Source organism: Limanda limanda, chromosome 3 (assembly GCF_963576545.1).
Source record: "Limanda limanda chromosome 3, fLimLim1.1, whole genome shotgun sequence".
In the NCBI taxonomy this organism is placed as follows: Eukaryota; Metazoa; Chordata; class Actinopteri; order Pleuronectiformes; family Pleuronectidae; genus Limanda; species Limanda limanda.
Genome location: NC_083638.1, coordinates 32,691,643 through 32,713,918, shown reverse-complemented (window position 1 = coordinate 32,713,918; position 22,276 = coordinate 32,691,643). Strand labels below are relative to the sequence as shown.

The window sequence follows — 22,276 nt, the reverse complement described above, 5'->3', positions numbered from 1 at the left end:
ATGCTCTGGTCACTTCTCTGACTGTTGGAATATCAACAATTTCCTCATGGAATATCCCTACTCCCTACCAGGGAAAGTCTGTTCAGGGAACTTCACTTGACAAAATCCTTGATTTGGAACACCCTGCAACTTCATAAACTCGTCTTGTGAACATAGTAAACACAACTCCGATTGAATGCAGCAAGTGACATGAACAAAGTAGCTCATAACAACATAGCTAATGCATAGCTAATGCAATTGCAACATCAATGTACTATCTGAAGGTAAAACCAGGACACACTGCAGAATTTTGGCTGATTATGCCAAAATTGCCTTATTCACTAACAATAACTAATGTTGAAGTAAGTAATGTTAAATGAATTGTATCGTTGCTGAATTAATGAGAAGCTTCTACTAATTCCTTTAAGATAATACCCATATAATTGTGTGCGGTATGAAACTCATTAAATTAGTAGTACTGACAGACACATTCTTAGTTATAGACTTAATGGTCTTTCCCCTTTTGCCCCTAAAACTATTTAATTGGTTTGAAGCTTAAGTTCATTACTTTTCTCCAGCAGAGAAGATTGGTTTGTGGAAATCAGCAACACCATTCATTAAACAGTCAGTTGTCTGGAAGTATAATTAACAGCAGTATGATGTTAGTTAATGACTACCGAGCCTGGACTTTTAGTAGGATTACACAAAAACTACTGAACCAATTTTGTTGAATTTGATGGAAGGTTCGGGTATGGGCCAAGGGAAAAATAACTAACTAACATTGCAAAACAGGGCACCAGCCTCGGCAGAGGTATGCACTCAGCCAGTGCCTCTGTACTTTTGGTACTTTATTCTCTCTGTAGTATCCGTGTAACACTTGTATCCCTTTCGGTTGTTTCAACTGCAGTGCTAGTACAGTATACATTGGGTATAATATTATGAGAATTTTTATGGAATTCATATAATATTGGTTTCATACAAAGGTTTCAGACACAATAAAACAATCTTTGTTTTGATTTAGGGCCTGATCCGCTTAAGGATTGCGCGTGTAAAAATGTATGCAAACTTGATTTCACCTGCAAAAAAACATACAAGCTGATCTACTCACGGTGCACACTGAGGATTGTGTAAAGAATATCACGCGGTGTGTGTGCTTAATGAATATGCTTTATCAGGCGTGTCTACCCGAAGGCTGAAAATATTGGGAGGAGTATATGCAAATACTTTAATTTAGCACACGTATGTGATGGAAAAAAAAAAGCTGTGATCGTGACTGCGTCTATATTTAATATGTTTGAAAGGTAGATGCTAATTGGAACAGCGTTGTGCACAGATGTCTGCAGTTATTGTGGTGAGGAGGAGAAGGAATGGAAGAAGATGGAGAGAATTTTTTTTATCCGCTTGTGTTTGGATTGACAGAAGCAAAAATAATCCAGACCTGTCGCCTGTCCAGCAATGCCATTTTGGAGCTTTTGGATGAGTTAAAGGCTGATTTGGAGCCACCCACAAGAAGCAATCGCACAACACCACTGGCTGCATGTTGGGCAACAACCCAATGCTTCAGGATTGCGAGCATGCATCAATGTAATTCAAGGTCATTTCTCATGAGCTGTTGAGGTATGAGTTTTCCTCTTATTTTCATGCAATACTCTTTAACTACAAAAAAATGTACTTCAAGCCTAAAGAAAATTAAAGTTCCCTTTCATTATGTCTTCCTATTTCCTTCTTTTTGCCAACTTTAAATGTTTAACTGGGGTTTTTCTTTTTCCCAGGTTGCGCTTGTCTCCAGTGCGTTCTTCTCCTCCAGTGCGCTCTCCTCCCTCTCTATTCCCCGGCTGCTCCGTTGTGGGACTGCTTGTATTGAGAGACTTCACCACTGCCTATACCCAATCTTCGATCCCTCTTGCAAGGGCCAGATACACTGGTGACCAGCCGCCTGGTGTGAGCTAAAACGGCCCGAGTGTCACGCCTCAGCGCTCGTGCCACGGAGGAAACAGCCCTCACCTCCTGTGCAATGGATGGCAGTCCATATTGAAGAGCTGCAGACATATTTTTTTGTTGCTGCAGCAACTCCCTATCAATGTCATCACAATCTGGGCACCTTTAAGGCTGTGCAGGGGTGCCTGCTGATATGGGCTGAGTTGAAGACTGAGGCAGGGATTGCCGAACTTCTGAGCAGATATCCAGTTGTTTTGCAAAGAGAGCCTTAGAAAGCCTTAGACACTGGAACTTTAATTAAATGAAATATATCCAGGAAAAACACGTGTTTGTCTTATTGTGCACTTGCCTTCTTCTGCAATTGGCTGAAGTGTGTCATTCCAATTATCTGCTCATTGCAGAAAGTGAACTAAACCTGCTGCTCAATATTGATCAGAGGCAGCCCCCCACCTGTTTTATTTGCCGAGGTTTTATTATGAGCAATTTTTTCTTGCGTACTTCTTATAGCCTTTCATCTTCTCTATATATCGGTTGTTCTTTTTGTTCTACCCACAGCATTGATACTCTCCCATATATATATTAAAGGGCGCATATTATGTAAAATGTTTACTATCTGTAATTACTTGAAGGGGGTCAGTAGGGACCCTCACAGTATGAAAACAGTCACTCCGCTGACTTTTTCACTCAGTCCATTCTAAGAAATATGTTATCTCCTGTATAAGTCATATGGTTTCTCACTCATCTCTCAGCCCCACCCGGCCAGTACCAGGCCAGCCTCCGAACCCACCAGTTGTAACCGACTGTAAATATGTGGCTGGTCTTCAATAGATGTATCCAAACATAACGTGACTTTCAGCCGTGTTTACCAGAGTGAATGCACCAGAATGAGACCGGTGATAACCCTGGTCACTTGTCACTCAAGGTGCAGTCAGTCAATCAGAGGAGGGACTCAAGACGCAGGCGTCTGTTCTGTCTGCAGCTCCAGAGAGAGGCAGAAGAGAGGACATGGAAATACACATGGCAGCAGTTTTTTTTATCTTCAAACCACTTATATACACTCCTGATCAAAATCTTAAGACCAGTTAAAAAATTGCCTGAATTTGCATTTTGCACTGTTGGATCTTAGGAAGGTTCTAAGTAGAGCTTCAAAATGCAATAAGAAGAAATGGGAACAAGAGACCAAAAGTTGTGAGCAGGCAATTTATTGAAAACAACAATTTAACTCAAATAGGCTGTTCATCAGCTGATCAAAAGTTTAAGACCACAGCCTTTAAAAGCCAAAATCTGTGCAAAAACTTGGATTCCATGTCATTTCCTGTCAAGTAATCACACTGTGAAGATCTCTTGATGGCAAAAGCAAAAAAGCTCACCGTCTTTGAACGTGGTAGGATTGTTGAACTGCATAAACAAGGCCTCTCACAACGTGCCATCACTGCTGAGGTTGGACGCAGTAAGACAGTCATTTTGCATTTCTTAAAAGATCCTCAGGGTTATGGAACAAAAAAATCAAGTGGTAGACCCAAAAAAATCTCACCGGCGCTGAGCCGGAGGATCCGAATGGCTGTCCGTCAAGACACGGGACGATCCTCGTCCCAAATTAAGGCCATTACTGGTGCTGACTGCAGCCCAATAACCATCAGACGGCATCTGCGAAGGAAGGGCTTCAAAAACAAGAAACGTCTTCAAAGGCCACGTCTCCTTCAACGCCACAAAATTGCCCGTTTAGACTTTGCAAGGAGCACCAAACATGGGACATTCAAAGGTGGAAGAAAGTTTTATTCTCTGACGAGAAAAAATGTAACCTTGAGGTTCCTGATGGCTTCCAACGTTACTGGCATGACAAGGAGATGCCACCTGAGATGTTTTCTACGCGGCACAGTGGAGGGGGCGCCATCATGATCTGGGGTGCTTTTTCCTTCAATGGAACAATGGAGCTCCAGGTTGTGCAGGGGCGTCAAACAGCAGCTGGCTATGTGGAGATGTTGCAGCGGTAGCATCCCTCATGACTGAGGGCCCTCGTCTGTGTGGTAACGACTGGGTTTTTCAGCAGGACAACGCTCCAATTCACAATGCCCGTCTGACCAAGACTTTTTTCCAGGAGAATAACATCACTCTTTTGGACCATCCTGCGTGTTCCCCTGATCTTAATCCAATTGAGAACGTTTGGGGATGGATGGCAAGGGAAGTTTACAAAAATGGACTTCAGTTCCAGACAGTGGATGCCCTTCGTGAAGCCATCTTCACCACTTGGCGCAACATTCGCACTAGCCTTTTGGAAACACTTGCATCAAGCATGCCAAAACAAATTTTTGAAGTGATTAACAATAATGGTGGAGCTACTCATTACTGAGTCAGTTTTTGACACTTTAATTTCTGTTTTAGGAGGTTTTTTTTTTTTTTTTGAGCTGTGGTCTTAAACTTTTGATCAGCTGATGAACAGCCTACTTCAGTTAAATTGTTGTTTTCAATAAATTGCCTGCTCACAACTTTTGGGCTCTTGTTCCCATTTCTTCTTTTTGCATTTTGAAACTCTACTTAGAACCTTCCTAAGATTCAACAGTGCAAAATGCAAATTCATGCAATTTTTTAACTGGTCTTAAGATTTTGATCAGGAGTGTATCATCTTAGGGGTACCAATACCTCAAATTTAATCCCAGAGAAGTGTAAAATATGGGCCCTTTAATATTTCTTTGCTGTAGCTCAACAACATGTTTGTTTGCCTCTTTCACTAACACCTCCAATCCCATTACATTAAATTTCGCTTTGTGCTTGCAGTCACTCTGCTCTTCTCATTTAAATAACGCTGCCTATACCGTGTTTGCACCTGTTTTGAATTACGCAATTATTTTTAGTAGATCACCAGCAAAACGCCCACCAACCAAACATGCAATCTGTTATAAACACAATTTAGCACTCTTCATTTGGGATCTTAGTAAATCATGCCCTTAGTGCACTAAATAATATGTTGTTAAGGAGCTGTAGATGCAGGCAGGGGCTGAGTGTTGGCTGATACTAGTGACAATGCTAAGCTAATGTCATACTATAGAAACTTAAAAAAAAAAAATGCTTAGTTATCTCCATCAACAACTCAATCCAATGAGCTAATTAATTACCTGAGGTTGTTGATGCCTCATTTAAGCTGTGTTCAGACATTAACTAAACTCCTCTGGACATTCTCCGGAGGGTCAGTATGTGTGAACACAAAAGTGAGATGCTCTTTCTGTAGAGATTCTCTGGCCAGCCCCTAGTACTGTATGTCTGCAGCTGCAGAACAGTAGTCAGATAGACGTTGGGATGAATGAGAGCTTGAGGTGGTTGGTCTTACACTTATAGGCTCTTTAACGTCTGCCTGAAAGTAACCTGTCAAATTCAGAGAACAGTATATGTAACGGGTCATAATGGATCCTTTATGCTAGTCTGACCACAGAACCTTTGTAGATGGTCTGAAGGGAAGGATAATCCTTTTTGCCCATCACCTTCATAGCCGGTTTTACTATGTTCTCGTTTTTGGATTTTAGCTGGACTGTTAAGAGTTCCGAACCGTGCTAACATTCTGTATCTAATTATACTTTCTAGCACAGCAGCGTAAACTATTGACATGACGTCGGTGATCACAATGAACAGTCTAAGTCTGCTTAGGAAGTGCAGCCTTTGAGCTAGCTTCCCACCCAGAAAGTCTCCATGGGCCCTTTCTATTTCCATTTAAAATCACAGTCCCACTGTTTGCCCAGATATTTAAAAGGGTTCACCTCAATAACTTTTTAACTGATGGACTCTCACTTCCCTGGGGTCGAGTTTCATCTCCTTCTTTTTGATAATGACTGTCAAACCAGTCTTTAAAGGTGTAAATCTCATCCAGGTACATTGCATGACAGTCATCCCTGTACAGCAAGCTTAAAATCACTTGATCATCAGAAAATTTGATGATATAGTTATTTGGCCTGCTACTCCTGCATTTAGGATTTAGTATACAGTGTGTGTAATACGCTGATAACAGAGTAGTGAGTACGGTTCCTAACACACAGAGCTCAAGTTGCAGTTGATGTAAAGGTCTGGTGTGCTGGGGTTCTTTTAATACACACCCCCTTATTGATTGATCAATTATTGATCACAGGTGAGGCTGTAATCTAGGATTGGGTGCATCATATGACAAGGCGACAAGACTTTTGTCTTTGCAAAAACTGACTCAGTGGGCTTTACCAAGCTGTGAACGTTAGAATGCTTTTCAGCAGTTTCGTTTGGCACCAAAACATTATTTCAAAAGCTGTTGGGATTGAAATTAGCCATTTCTTGTAAAAAAAAAAAAAATTGATTACAAAAATATTTGAGGGGCACTTAAGGTCAACTTATACCCAAGCGACAAGACTTTTGTCAGGAACTGTAGTTTGAGAAATCTTAAGGTTGACAGACCTGCAATCGCAGGATATAGCTCTGAACCTATGACAGACTGTGTTCAGCAAGGGTGCAGAAAATAATAATTTGAAATTATGGCCAAACCTTTGAGAATAATAACTGAGTTTAATAAATGGGAATTAGCCTTTAACATACCAAGTAACACCAGCCTTGGTCTGGCTGCTGGGTACTTATTTTGTTTGTTTAGACTAAGCCTTGTTAGCAAATGACAAAGATATTGTTCTTCTGTGGGTGTTTGTGTGTTCTCCCCGAAAGAAGGAGCAAGCATCCCTTCCGCTCCCCCAGACCCTGGGTTCGGGTTGGACCTGAGACATGTGTTCAGAGTGCAGGAAGACGAAACATAGATCTATAAACACAGTCACACAAACAATGAATGAATGCACCATGCTTGTGGCTTCTTTGATCTGTGACTTAAAAGATCCAGAAAGTTAGCACTGAGTCTTCATACCAAAGACCCTGTTAATTGGAACTGTTTTACTTACACTGATACTTACAAAGTTTTGAGCCCTGTATTCACTCTAAATTTGCTGATCAGGATAATTGCAGCTCTAATGTGTAGATAAGATGACATCACTGGATTAAAAGTGGGGCCAAGGGCACACATTTATTTGCCCCAGCTGTCACCTGCTGCTGCAGCATGTACCAACGCACATGTCATTGTTTCAGTGAGCACTGCTGCTTCCCCCTTTCCCCCTTCAATGCAACAGCAGGCAACCCTTCTTACTCCACAGTACATTGTAATGTGAATCATGATTTAATTTTCATCTAGAAAAATCTACACAGTGGCAAAACAATTCATTTGACAAAAAATAAAAAATCTGCTTTTAATATGTAATTTTTGCAAAGCATTTGCATATTCTTGGATGTTGAGATGATTCCAGTTTGGTTTTTTACAGTCATTATAAAGTATATTCATACTACACTCTGTTCTTTTAAATCCTCTGTCTTCTTTCATGGGTCCATTTTAGGACATGGTGATGAATGGAGGGAAAGGAAAACATAGGGCTCCATTTGAACAATCTAACATGGTTCAGAAGTGTATTTAGTCTTGTATATAGTCATGGGTGTGTTTTGGATGTGACACCTCTTTTGAGCTGGCAGTGGATTTGCCAGCTAGTAAAAGTGAAATCTTTCAAAACAACATGGGGCAACCAACAGCATTACTGTGCTCTCTGTTCCTGACTAATGGTCTGTACTTAACACACAGAGATCAATCCCCTGAGCTGACTCAGTGAAATAAGAGCAGCATACAGCATACTTGTAAAGGTGTACAGTGGTACCTTCTTGTTCATTTCACTTGGCACACTGTCCCCCCCTACCCACTGTCCTAGAAAGGCTCCGGCAGCCTGATTGGGATGTCTGATTTCTACAACCTTAGCTTGCTAATTTTATCCAGGCTCTGACCCACTTGGTCCCTATAACTCTCCTGCACCTGGCGTTACTACTATGCACTGTACACTTTATACTGTATACGGCCGGCCCCGCCCACACTGAATCACACAAGGAGAAATAGAAACGAAAGCAGAGATGAGATGAAGTGAAAACATTATGGGTTTAAGCTGGATGAGAAAGGAGACCTCATTAATGTCAACAAAGCGGTATGTTGAATTTGGAAATACAAGGTTTCCACCACATTCATTATAACCCCTGATGCTGTCAGGTTGTCAAAGTTATTAGGACCCTTACAATACTTACTATACAATACTTAGGAATTACTTTCTGTTTGTTTGATTTGAAACTACACAAGTTGTACTCAGATTGAAGTCGTTTAAGTTGTACTATGACTTTAGAATCTTAGTTTTTATGCTGGCTGATAATTTTAAGACCCTCCAGTTCAGTTCTATTAATCCCAATTTTCCAGATATGGTGCTTGATGTCCAATCTGACTCTTCTACTCAGCACCAGCTGTGATTGCTCAACTGTCTTCTATTCTGGATTAATTTTGAGGTTCTCCCACTTTGTAGCTTCCTGTAAATATTGTGCTGTTCAGGGAGCTACTAATTGGACTTTTAGTCGGAATGAGTCTGTGGTGAAACCCCCATCATCACTTCATCGCTCTATTTTTAATCTGCTAGTTTACTAAACTGCTCCTTATAGAAGAGCCATCCTTCTGCATGGCTGAGTAGCATAACTGCCTTATGGTTCTATTAGTTTTTCCTTGCATCCATTATAGTTACATGGTACATTTCATGAATTGTTTATTAGTGACTGACTGCAAATCAGTTTTCTTCCTAACTGGCCAACTGCCCCAAATCTCTAAGTATTAGTCCTCTATTTGTGCACACAGAATTTTAATCCTCCTTAAATCTGCCAGGGAATGGTCTCTCCCAGTGGTCCATTACTCTATGTGAAACACATTTGAAAACTCTGCAGCTCACTACAGTTAATGCTGTTGAGGAATAATTGTTGACTGTGGTATATTACCAGTTCTTTAAACACAACAAGATTCAAGAGTTTATTATCAAATGCACAACAATAACGTTAAGCAGACCTGGCAATGAAATGCTTGAGTCACAGGCAATTCTAGCAATGCTCAAAGTATTACAAAAAAAAAAAATTTGAATAAAATAGTATAAAATAGAATATCAAAAATTTAAAATAGAAAATAAAATATGTATATCTAAATATTAGGGCTGGGCAACGATTAAAATTTTTAATCGCGATTAATCGCATGATTTCCCTGATTAATCACGATTAATCGCATTTGTATACGCAAAATCCAATAATGAATTAAAAAGTAGTGTATAGCGCAATTTTATTTTCAATGTTCTGCCATATGAACGAAAGTGCCATCACATTTGTTGTGCAAACACTTTTAACATCAGCATTTAATACAGTAGCAGTTAAATAAAATATTCAGTGTAAATCTCAACTTAACAATGTTATCAAAGCAAATACAAAAGTAAAGGTCAATGCCACTGCCAGGGCATTAATGTTATCCTCTTCGTTATGAAAAATGTATACTCCTCCCTGCGTCTAACGTAGTCTGCCGAAGCCTCGTTCCGCTCACTGTTTCGTTGAGTGATTTGCTGATATCAACTGTGTGTTTTGCATTCAGGTGATATTTTAGACTGGAAGTACTCCGGTGATAAGAAAATTCACCTTGGCAGTGGCTACAAATAACTTTGGTTCTGTCGACTCCGCCGTCTGGAAGAACTTTAAAATGAAAATGGCCATGTAAAAGCTCCGTACCCTTATCCATGGTTGTTTATCCGCCAATTATTTTCTTTTTTCCTGTTCCGCAGCAGTCAGCAACAGACTTTCACAAAATAAAAGCCTGACTTTCACAATAAAACAATAAATAATCAAACCTGAGTTAATGCGAGATAAAATAATTAATCGAGTTAACTCATCACTTGAGTTAACTCGATTAAAACGAGTTAACTTGCCCAGCCCTACTAAATATATATATATATACACCTGAAGAAAAAACAATAGTGCAATTATGTGCAATAGTGCAAATATGCCACGGTGCTGGTTTAGTGTAGTTATTGCAGATCGGAGGAGTTTAAAAGTCTTATGGCCTGGGGGATGAAACTGTCTCTGAGCCTGGTGGTGCGGGCCCGGATGCTGCGGTACCGTCGGCCAGACGGCAGCAGGCAAAATTTTTTATGGCTGGGGTGAAAGGGGTCTTTAATGATTCGGTTGCTGTTATTCCAACACCGCTGGTTGTAGAGGTTGTCATGGATGGCAGTTTCGTCCTGGTGATGTGTTGAGCAGACTTCACCACCCTCTGTAAAGCGGTGGTGCAGCTGCCATACCAGGCGGGGATGCAGCCAGTCAGGATGCTCTCTATGGTGCACCTGTAGAAGTTGCAGAGAATTCTGGAGTCCATGTGGAGCCTCCGCAGCCTGCGGAGGGAGAAGAGTCGCTGTCTGGCCATCTTCCTGATGGAGTCTGTGTGATGGCTCCAGGTCAGGTCATCACTGATGTGGACCCCGAGGAACTTGAAGCTGCTGACTCGCTCCACCATAGTCCCGTTGATGGAGAGGGGGGCATGTAACACTCCTTGTTTCTTCCTGTAATCCACGATCAGCTCCTTCGTATTGCTGACGTTGAGATAGAGGTTGTTGTCCTGGCACCAAGATGTCAGTGCTCTGACTTGATCTCTGTAGGCCTTCTCATCGTCGCCGATGATCAGGCCTATGACAGTGGTGTCGTCAGCAAACTTAATGATGGTGTTGGAGCTGTGGGTGGCCACACAGTCATGCGTGAACAGGGAGTACAGGAGAGGACTGAGCATGCAGCCCTGGGGGGCACCGGTGTTGAGAGTCAGGGTGGAGGATGTGGTGCTGCCTATCTGCACCGCCTGTGGTCTGCCCGTCAGGAAGTTCAGGATCCAATCACGGAGGGTGATGTTGAGCCCAAGGTCTCTGAGCTTGGTGATGAGCTTCAGGGGCACGATGGTGGTGAATGCTGAACTGTAGTCAATGAATAGCATTCTCACATATGTGTCCCTCTGGTCCAGGTGGGAGAGGGCAGTGTGGAGGGTGACCTATTTGCCCTGTATCAGGCAAACTGAAGAGGGTCCAGAAAGTCAGGGAGGGAGGAGGTGATGAAGGGTTGGGCATGAACCTTAACAACTAGACATAAATTACCAGTACCAAACTCTCTCACTCATATGAATTTATTTATTTAGAAACTGATCAATGCTTGATTCAGCTTCACTTTCAAATAGCATATTGCTCACTTGTGAACGGTTGGATTGAATCACCAGAATCACATGTTTCCATGCCCATCATTCACAACATGCAGCAGTATCTGCTTACCTGTACACAGGAGTGAGGTTGTATATTTGATTAACTTAGTTGTTTTAACAAAATCCTTTTGGAGTATGTTTATCCCCATGCTATATTGTGTGTGTGTGGGGTGGAGGTAGCATATAGTAGTTAGCATAATTCTTTGGTTTCTAGAATAAAATTTGTGCCACCTCTGCATTTCTCTTTGCAAGCATGGTTCAGAGAGAGATTTTTTTTATATTGTTATCCAAATGTTTCATTAAGTGTCTTTACTGTAATGATTTAATTTAAAAGTAGTAATATTTGTAGTATTCCGAATTTTGGATGTTCAAAAAGTTAGGAAAACGAGTGACATTGCATCAGAATCTAGATGCTTACTCTCGGACTCTTCTCAATATATGGACTGTACGTCATGGTCCAAAAAGGACAGTGTCAAGACATTCGAACATCTCACAGTCAATTTAACCCTCTCTCATTTCTCTCTCTGTGTAGCTACTAAGTGAGAAGATCAGTGGGGCAGAGGGGACTAAACTGGATGATGACTTCATTGAGATGGAAAGGGTGAGTTTGCTGTGACGGATGTGTAGTTTTGCACTTGGTAGTGACATCCTGTGTTGAAAACATGTAACTGCAGAACTAACTGATGGAAGTAGACAGAAGTTATGGAAATGGAGTTTTGCAATGTTTGCCGCTTTGTTGCTCTGTTGCTGTTATATAAATGATACAGACACACAAATAAACACACACACAATCATATATACGTACTGTAAGATATGAATTAATGTAATATTCTAAATATCTTTCAGAATGTCAAAAATATTTGCAATATTTACATATATTAATTATTTTCTCTACAGAAAATTGAGGTGACCAGCAAGTCAGTGTTTGACATCTTGTCCAAAACAACAGAGTACCTCCAGCCTAACCCAGGTTAAAGAAAATAAAAGAAAATGATGAACCATATTGTGTATTCTTTTTTTAAATACATCATTTTTTTTTTTTTTTAACTACTCTACTACAACTTTGTTTTGCAAATGAAACCCAATAATGGAATGTGGAATATTCATCTCTTTTTCTCTATAGGCTCTCGAGCCAAACTAAACATGCTGACAACAGTGTCTAAGATCCGAGGGCAGGTGAAGACCACCGGTTACCCTCAGACTGAAGGCCTGCTGGGAGACTGCATGCTGCGCTATGGCCATGAACTGGGAGAGGACTCCGTCTTTGGTACCAATTCTTATGTTTCAGAACTTCTCCAATAACTCTTTTTAGACTGGTCTCCCTTTAACTACCAAGGCTTGTTGCGATGATCATCAACAGCATCATGCATAAGTCAAATTCAACTTAGTTTTGCTCCATATTGTTTTTGATAAAAACTCTGAACTTATTTTATAGTTTATATATACTATGTTTTTACTGCATTTCCACAGCACACACTGCATGTCCATTATGTTACATTATGGTGTCATTCACTATTCATTAATTCCACTCTAAATTGTTTAGGTTGATGTGAGACATTCAACTCTTCCTGCTCCCATGTGTCAAATTTCCAGAGGCTTTCACGGCTCAATGCTTTCGAGATGAATTTGAATTGAGTTTGTGTTACTTGATTATCAGAGAGGCCAGCAACAACTGTGCAGTATATCCTGTTATATATGGTTATATATAATCTTGTTTTTTTTAATGTGGACGTTTTAGTTGTATAAGTGAGATCATGGAAATCAATAGGGTTGCAAAGGGGCCGAAAGTTTCCGGTAAATTTCCGGAAAGTTTCCGGTAAATTTCCGGAAAGTGTCCGGAAACTTTCCATGGGAAGTTTAGCTCGGGAATTTTGGGAATTTAAAAAAAAAGAAAAAAAAAACGCAAATTAAACGCTGAGCAATAAAAACATCATCTAAAACACTATTTTAAAGATGCATGGAATGCAGCACACACTGCACGTTGAGTTTCAACCCTCCACTTTGCATTCTTGCACAGTGGCGTGGAGGGCACAGATAATTCCCAGCATCCTGCTCACTATAGCACTATTGAGGCCTGCTGTAGTGTGCAGGACTAGTCAGGTAAGTTTCAATGATATTAGTGTATTACTATATTAGCATGCTGATTGAGGATTGTTCATCTGTTCATTAAGCCTATTTCCATTAATTTATCCATCAATTGTAAAATATGTTTACAGAAGATTCCAATTGTTTGGCTAACTATTTATATCTCTGGCATTGCATTAGTGTGTTTTTACAAACGTTTTTCTCATCTTATTCTACAGAACAATGCCACGTGCACTATCTCATGTGTGGAGACATTTCACCCCATCCAATGTAGAAGGAAAGGCTGTGTACATTTACAAATACTGTGCAAAGACCTATGTTAAGAATGACACAACGATGCAGAAGCATATAGTAAAGTGCCCAAAGTTTCCTCAGGGCTCAAATCACCCTATGACAAAACAAAATGTTTATATTTATGTCTGTATATGACAAGGTAAATACAGTTAGTATAAATTACCCACAACATTTCCAGTTTATTCCCGTTAATTCCCGTTAATTCCCGTATATTCCCGTATATTCCCGTTAATTCCCGTTAATTCCCATGGAAAGTTGCCAACTTTGAATATTCCCGGAATTTACAACCCTAGAAATCAACTTGTGAAATAAAGGCAACGTTGAATTTAAAGCCTAAGTGATTAAAGGGGATTGATATACTTCTATAGTGTAAACTGTTTACCAATAATTTCGTTTTTGTAGGATCAACAGCCTGTTTTGCATGAATTCCGATGATTTGTGTGTTACATTTTCCTGCTACAAAAACTACAGGCGAACAGAAACATTGTGGTTTGTCTCTCTGTCCTGTAGGCTGTGCGCTGCTGGACATGGGTGATGCCATGAGACAGATGGCAGATGTGAAGGACTCCCTGGACATAAACGTCAAACAAAACTTTATTGACCCCTTGCAGAATCTACAGGACAAAGACCTCAAAGAGATCACGGTACATTTTAATATAAATTAAATTAAATGAAGTGACATTTTTGAATAACCTGTGGCAGGTTATCGATTTTCGTCCAAAGTTCAAAATGTGTCCTTAAAGTTCTAATTATGCTGACAGTGTTTGCAACACAGGGGAAGTTTGACAACACTTTAGGGCGGCAGGGATTACTACAGCACATTTGCAATGCTGTTTGAAATCTCCCATTAGATCAGTGTCAACATACAGCGCCTTGATGACACTTTCATTTAGTGTGTTTCCCCATACCATAAACTGCATTCTAAACCTCACTTAAGTAAAAGTACAGAAATTTCATCAACCAACTGCAGTTAGATTTATTTTAAGTCGCTTCATAAACAGCTGGATAGTTTGGTCTATAAGGACCTTGCTTTAACTACTTTACTATTTTCTAATATATCAACTAAAATCCCTGCACTGTCATACTTCTTACCTGCATTACTAAGGATCATTCACCTATCCAACTTGTTCTCCCTGGTATCTGATACCTCTCAATCTGTCAAACTGTGTTGAACTCACTGGAGTTATTTTAATGGATAGTAGTGTAGTGGCCGTTCCACTCCGTTCCAATATGACGGCCACTTGATTTTGTCTGAGGGAGTATTTGTAACAGCTGACTCGTGTTCCTCCTTCTCCATGTTTAACTGTACTTCCTTCAATGCTAAAGCTTGCCTTTGTTGGAATACGGCTGCCTTATCATCATTCTCATCCGCCATGACGTATTGCTGATGTAACGTCTCACTTTGACAGCAGCCTGTTCTTATAGTCCCACAGCCTTACTGACATGCGCAAGTTGCTGTCTGTGTTCAATAATCCAATTTCCTGCGTAACTTCTGCGGCAGGTCCTTTCACGATCACTGGCACTTGTCCGTGCGCCCAGGTAATAGTCCGATCCTTCCTCGTCACGATGGCTGCGCAGTCCGCTGCGATCTCAAGTTTTGACTTTTGTAGTGGCCGTTCCACTCCGTTCCAATATGACGGCCACTTGATTTTGTCTGAGGGAGTATTTGTAACAGCTGACTCGTGTCCACATACTAGCCAGGCCCGACCCTGCGTGACAACCCGCTGTTCCACGAACACATGAGGCGGGTTAATCTTGAAGTGAGGTATTTTATTCAAGTTGGTGTGGCTGTAAGCCTTACAGCACCTGATATTCCCAGGCAGTCTTCACGTCAATGTCACTCAAGATTGCACGCATGTTTCACGTTAAATTCACGGTCAAAACTTCTTTGAGTCAACTCCTGCAGACTCCTTAAACTCACCAATCTTCTTGCGCGTCACTTAACCAGCCCTGCTGGCTCACCACCCACCTGATATCAAGAACCGCCTTACGGCTTCATAAAACTGTTGCAAAAAACACAAACAGTGCTCAACTGTACAAAACTTAAACTACAAACCTGGATAATATAAGAAATTATAAACCAACATAAATATTTAACTATACACACACATACTGCGTAATGGCTCTTACAAGTAGCATGGATCTAGCTGTTGTTTTTTTTGAATAAAATCTTAGTTGACAGCTCACTTTGACTGCATTAATATGTAACTTTTTGCTAATGACAATATCCAACAAACTGGACCATAACCAATCTGCTTCAGCTGAATTATCAGTGCCATCAATTCAATTTACACTATTTTTACAGCGTCAAATCACAACACACGTTATCTCACAGCAATACAAAGTAAAGGTGGGACCTTACATTATTGATTCAACGTACCAGAACTTACTTGTTGCCAAATAATGTTGCATTATTACATACATATACAGTCGTAAGATAATCCATTTCCAGCAGTTTAAAATCAATAAATGATAATAGCAGTAGTTGTTAGTGAATAGAAATGGATATATAGTAGTTAACAGATAATAGTAGTTGCTACTAAAATCTGCTGTCTTAAAATGCCTCTACCTTCACACGAAAGACAAACCACAGCACAGTCCACGTAGAAATGTCTGGATCAAGAGTCTGTGTGTGATTGTTTGAACTGCAGCAATGTGTGGTCTATAGTTTTCACAGCACAATTTGTCTGAACTGAGCCAAAGAAGTCAGGTGTTCACACTGTGCTCCTGTTTTCAGCTCATCAGTCATAAACCTCAAGCCTTGAAATAACTGACCTTTGGTACTTTGTGGACACTAGTAATAGTAAACTGCATGCTGTGTGATGAAATGCATACAATGTTTTATACAATATCACATGGAGGCAAAAAAGATGTAACAAGATATGACATTAGGTTTCAAAAAGTATACACTTTGCGTGTGAGGATGTGGGACTTGTTGTCAGTCTGTAGGTACATGTCAGTTAGTGTGTAGAGATCCTCATTTATAGTTGTTGTTTGTGTCCGCAGCACCACTTGAAGAAGCTGGAGGGCCGCCGGTTAGACTTTGACTATAAGAAGAAGCGTCGGGGGAAAATCCCTGATGAGGAGATCCGCCAGGCTGTGGAGAAGTTTGATGAGAGCAAAGAGCTGGCTGAAAGGAGCATGTTCAACTTCCTGGAGAATGATGTAAGAGGACCACAACATGAAGATTGGACCAACAGCTAATACAAGACATGTGACATACATGAGAGGGTTTCAACATCCGGCACAGCACAGCAGCAGGCAAATTTAAATAATACTCTTCATCGTGAAGATTTAATATATTAATACATTGATTGTTTAAGCCATGCTGTTTATTAGAAATGGTATCATATTTGTTCATAAAAAACTGAATAACTGGGCAAATTTGTATTTGCCTGTAAAGTAAACCCAACCAACACATGATATGTCCTTTTCCTTTGTTTTCCTTTCTTTTTATTGTTTAATGTTTAAAACTGCGAGGAGAGCACTGCTGTGAAGCTTCCAGCAGTGTTCGAACAGCTAGGAGGAGTGTCTCATGCTCTTGATTTTTATATGCTTGATAAATATGAGTCCGGATTATCTGACATTACTCCAAGTTACAAAAAAGTCACTGCAGATAGGGTCATGTTTCCGCTGCAGTCAAGACTGTATCATTTTGCGTCAGATTTGTCCCCTTAGCAATTATGGTGTTTATTATCAGAAGTAGAAATTTAGAAAAAGTGAACAGGCAGTCACAGATGTGATTTGAATGGATGTTGAAGTTAATGTGTGTGTTTGGGTTGTGCTCATGCATTGGGGCCATGGCCAATAGGTGGAGCAGGTGAGCCAGCTGTCAGCACTGATCGAGTCGGCCTTAGAGTACCACCGGCAGTCATGTGAAATCCTGGAGGAGCTGAGTGGAAAGCTGCAGAAGCGGTAAGGAGGTGGTGTGCTGTCTTTAAAGACAAACTTAACTGTGTTGTCAGTAGTGACTCTTTGACAAAACTGTCGTCAAACTCGGCTGCTGCTTTGCAAAAAGTTTATTTCACTCAGAATGGTTGTGAATGCCAATGGTGACTGCAGGTGTGTGGGCAGCACTACTACAGCCAATAGGCTTAAATGAATGTGTTACAAGGTTTATGGAACCATCTCACAATATACCACTCACCATTTTACAAATATAAAGGACCCACACTACTGCTGTTGTTTCTTTGTATCAATGTGTAGGACTGACCTGAGAGCAGCTATGACCAGTGCTGGGTATTGCTGCCAACCCAAATGACACTCAAACCACAACTTTTCTTTTTTATCAAAAACCTTTTTGTTAATTATTTTTATTTTCACATATGGTTATACACATTTCTTTGCACATTGTTCACTGATAGCCCATATGCACATATTACAATTTGTCTCATAGGGCTTAACAAGGTATGACATCCTCTGCCCTTAACCCTCAACAAGAGTAAGGAAATATTCCTAGAAAAAAAACTCCAATAAACGGGGAAAAAATGTGAGAGATCCCTCTCCCAGGACGGACAGAAGTGCAATAGATGCCACATGAACCTCTGAGAATTATGGAGCCTCTTAAAAGAAAAACATAATGCTGTGAATCAGTAAAGCATCACTTCATTGTCTTTGTTTTGCCCGAAGCTTTTTATTTCTTTCACTCTGCTATCATCTCCCCATAGGATATCAACAGCCAACTGCCGTCCCAAGAGAGAATTTAAGCCAAATGTGATAAGGAGCACCACCAACACTCTGGACAACAGTCAGCACAACGGCCTGTCCTACAGCTCCTCACTTAAATCCACCGGTACAGCTGCCACATATCTGTCTCTGTTTTATTTGTGTTTTCTTTTCCTTTCTGTAACTGTAACTTTCATCACCATCCCCATTGTACTTTTTGTGGACTTTTTTTCTGTTGTCCCTTTCAGATATCCAGATCAACCACACAGTTAATGGGAAAAGTAGGTATACTTTTAGACAGTGTTGAGGTGTGATCCCTCTCCTTACTTTTCAGGGCTTTAACCTCTAGGCTCTTATTCTACATCCAGTGCTTCCCCCCAACTGGCATTGATATTACTAGTATCGAGATATAAAGTGGCTGGATCATATATCAACTCAAGAACACGTGCATTAGTTGTGTTTTTCTTCACTCACTAAATGTAGATAAAAACGTACGCTAAACAATTTATTCATCTTTGCAAACTGACAAATAACATCTTGTTTGCTCCCCTCACACCAGTTCCTGACAAACTTTATAAAGCACCTCTCAAAACAACAGTTAAAAAGGGTTTCACATAGAGGACAAGTAAAAACGAGAATACAACAGCAATTGATATATTAGAATATCTAAATCAAAGACAGCAGATAAAATAATACATAATTTTAAAGTAATGGCAAAAGAAAAGGGTAAAATAAATATAAGTAAGAACAACAGCTAAGTAAACATCATCTGGTAAAAGTGCATGTTGATGGATGGTTTAAAAACGAACACTAAATGTTTTAAGGTTTGGGCCCTGTCAAAAGCCCTGTCAACTTTGGTTTTTCAGACAGCACAAGATTTTTTTTCTTGGCATTGGAAAAACATGAATGGGCTCATCAGCTCCTATCTCATGGCAGTATTTATAAAATGTTGCTGCCCTCCACTGGTAAAAGTCAGATGGAAAAACTGCACTACAGATTATAAGAGATGATTTCTTCATCCAACCCTGAGTTTGTACTTCGTTTTGTGTTTTCACATGCTAAACACCATCTCCATTTGTCTTTACATCTCACCCAGTTGATCATATAACCACTGTACCACTGTCATGGCCTGAGAGCCCAACTACCAATGGCAACCTGCACCGTGAGTAACACACCCTGACTCAGCACTGACACACATGTGTATCAGTCAGTAACATGAATCAGCAGAGAGTTACCCAGCAGCACTTTTGATAATTGATTAGTCTCAGCTGGTTCCAAGGTTTCTGGGTTTTCAACTGTCAAACAAGCAACGATAAGCTCAAGGTAATTTTCCAACCACATGTCAGGGCTGCATCAGTGGAATCGTTTTGCATAGTTGTCATGGTGGTGACATATTACCTGTTTTTTCTGTCCATCATAACACAGAGTTTGCTCTTTTTTTGATTAAACAATTGAAAGACATCTTATCAGACACTTTAATTGAGACTAATCCTTTAAAGAAATATGAATATAAATGTATATCTCAATAGTGAAAGACATCATTATTTGCAGCCTGTTAAATACTTACATTCTAAGAAAGAAGTTTTTAATCATCATTATGCACGAGTGAAAAAGTTATTGCATAATCTTATCTTCTTCCTTTGTTTGGGTGCAGAGGCGGAGGTGCTTGACCAGCCATGCTGTCGCGCCCTCTACGACTTCAAGCCAGAGAATGAGGGCGAGCTTGGCTTCAAAGAGGGTGACATCATCATCCTCACCAACCAGATAGATGAGAACTGGTATGAGGGCATGATCTGTGGCGAATCTGGCTTCTTTCCCATCAACTACGTAGAGGTCATCGTCTCCCTCCCTCAGTGAAGCCCGGCACCCCCGAGTCCTTTACCGACTCCGTCTTGCCTCATCACGTTCAGGCTCCGTCCTCAGCTCGACTCTGACCAGAAAATGTACAAAGCTGGATCAACCGGAAGCTGAAGGGAATATTTTGTTCTCTGATTTTCATTCGGAGCGCGAGAGCTAGTAGGTCTGTCCCAAGCCAACGTAAGATCAGATGACGTTAAATATTTAGTTTTTAATATTTACGAGACTGAAACAAGTGAAATTCAAGCCATTAAGTGCGACACTCTGCCTGGTGGGATCAGTTGTGTCCTTCAGGTTGGACTGAGGTCAAGATGTCAAGCTGTTGTCAGACCATGTCGTCCCTCCCATGAGTCCCTCAGGTAAGAGAAGTTTATCGCACTGGGCTGTCTTCCTGCCTTTGCTTGAAGTGCACCGGTGGAAACCATGACAGTATCGTTTAACCACTACATGAAAGGCTTTATTTGCTTTTATGTTAAAGTCACATTAGGAACATCATATACATTCCAGGATTTTAATCCCATTTTAGTTATCCAATTTTAAAAGGTTGGTGTTTGCATGACAAATCCACTCATAGTGACAGTGTGAAGTGTCGTGCACACACAGCTAACATCCTACAGTACAGATTTAGTCCAACGAATGAAGCGGGTAGACAGATCAGATCAGTTTGATCATCAGATTGATCATCCGAATTACCCAGATTGTTCTATTTGTCTACATCTTGATATTTTTGAGTTTCTGAGATTTATGCCTTCTCCCACATACAATGAAAGACAATGAATATCACAACTTAAAGAAATTAAGCAGATATGATTTGTTTTAATGTGGGTGAACAAGGCCCTTTAAAAAAGGGGATGTGAGTTGAAGGCTGCCCTGTATGTAAAAAAAGACTGCAAAAATAATAGATACAAATAAATTTATATATTGCGGCCCAGTGCCCATTGAGACAGCAGTATGGCTGCCGGAGTCCCACATTTCCCTGATGTTGTTTTGTATTTTGAGAAGCATTATATGTTCAGTATTATTGTCCATACACAAGCCTAATTTTACTGTTCAGGATGCTTTGTGAGCACTTGGCAGACACATGGCTGAGTTACCTGTTCTCATGAAGCTAGTTGGTGAGATCAGGAATGCGTTGACACTGCTTTAAATCAGTCTTATGTGAGAACAGAACAGATGATCAAACAGATTTTAAATATCCAATCAATATTTTTATATCAACAATTGGTCAAACGACAACTCATGACCCCACAGAGAATTATCACCATCACTTGCAGTTCCCTTCAGCTCAATAACATGTTAAAGCATCTTTTAATTCCATAATAACATAACGTGTCTTATCTGTGTGAGGCTCAGAAAGTTTTGGAGTTCTCTTCTTAAGTAGCCAAATGAAATTGGTTCAGTATTGCGTTAAACAAATATATAACCAAATAGGGTAACCAAACATTCTAGGAAGAGAAAACAAAGGATTTGGGTAGAATAATCACCCACACTCTCAGTTGTAAACTTTGACTTGCAGTTATGGAGTATGACATTTTACCTCCAAATAATCAGCATCTTGTTTACTGCCAGTCTCAGCGTCTGATAGATAATTCTTGACCTCTGACTTAGTGGCAGCGGTGTTTCCATGCGCCCCGATCTGAGTAGCCACAAAGTTACACATAAGTTTAACAGAGAGAAAAGATCAACAATCATGAATATAACACCCAAATAGTTCTGAACCAAAATGATCATGTAAAATGTGGACTTAAAACATTTGATGTTTGCTGTCTTTAGCTGGCTCTATCTTTACACTCCAACGCTCCATTTCTATTTATTTAAGTTTTATTTTATAGTTTTGTGAACATTTGCACCAATCACCTCACACTCCAGCAGGATGTTTGATGTATATTAGTTCTCTGTGTTCAGGTCGGCTTATCATGTGTTGTAACTCTGTACCTTAATGTTCACGTCTTCTCTCCTTATCTGACTGTCTGTTCGCCATCTGTGCTCTTATTTTTACTCTCTTACTTTTCTCTCTCTCTCTCTCTCTCTCTCGCTCTCGCTCTCTCTCTCTTGCCTTCTCACTCTGAAACCATGAGAAAGTGCTTTTTGAAATCGGGTCTGCATTGCACTGGAACTTTAGAATCTACCTACCACAAAAGTTTGATGTACATGCATCTGTTTGTTGTTTGTTTGAGGTTTTTGCACTTATTCAGCATTGCACTCTGTGTTGATCTCGATGTGGTTAAAATCACTATCAGATATATAAGCCAGTGATAAGCAGTTGATGAGTGAAGACCTACAGTAACTGCGTGGCCATGCTGATAAAGCTATTAATTTAGGAAGTCCCGTCGTGGCATACATTGG

At 40.3% G+C, this 22,276-nt stretch overlaps 1 protein-coding gene across 1 annotated transcript in view; it reads left to right on the top strand.

Annotated features, from left to right (window-relative positions):
• sh3gl3a (SH3-domain GRB2-like 3a) overlaps nucleotides 1-20,021 on the top strand; it is a 31,191-nt gene extending 11,170 nt beyond the window's left edge. The window contains exons 2-11 of the mRNA XM_061068209.1: nucleotides 11,562-11,630; nucleotides 11,927-11,999; nucleotides 12,153-12,296; nucleotides 13,919-14,052; nucleotides 16,415-16,573; nucleotides 17,220-17,323; nucleotides 18,076-18,200; nucleotides 18,322-18,354; nucleotides 19,170-19,235; nucleotides 19,728-20,021. Of these exons, the coding sequence (XP_060924192.1) occupies nucleotides 11,562-11,630; nucleotides 11,927-11,999; nucleotides 12,153-12,296; nucleotides 13,919-14,052; nucleotides 16,415-16,573; nucleotides 17,220-17,323; nucleotides 18,076-18,200; nucleotides 18,322-18,354; nucleotides 19,170-19,235; nucleotides 19,728-19,930 (1,110 nt within the window). The 3' untranslated portion in view covers nucleotides 19,931-20,021. The remainder of the gene's footprint in view (nucleotides 1-11,561; nucleotides 11,631-11,926; nucleotides 12,000-12,152; nucleotides 12,297-13,918; nucleotides 14,053-16,414; nucleotides 16,574-17,219; nucleotides 17,324-18,075; nucleotides 18,201-18,321; nucleotides 18,355-19,169; nucleotides 19,236-19,727) is intronic.
• The last annotated feature ends 2,255 nt before the right edge of the window (nucleotides 20,022-22,276 follow it).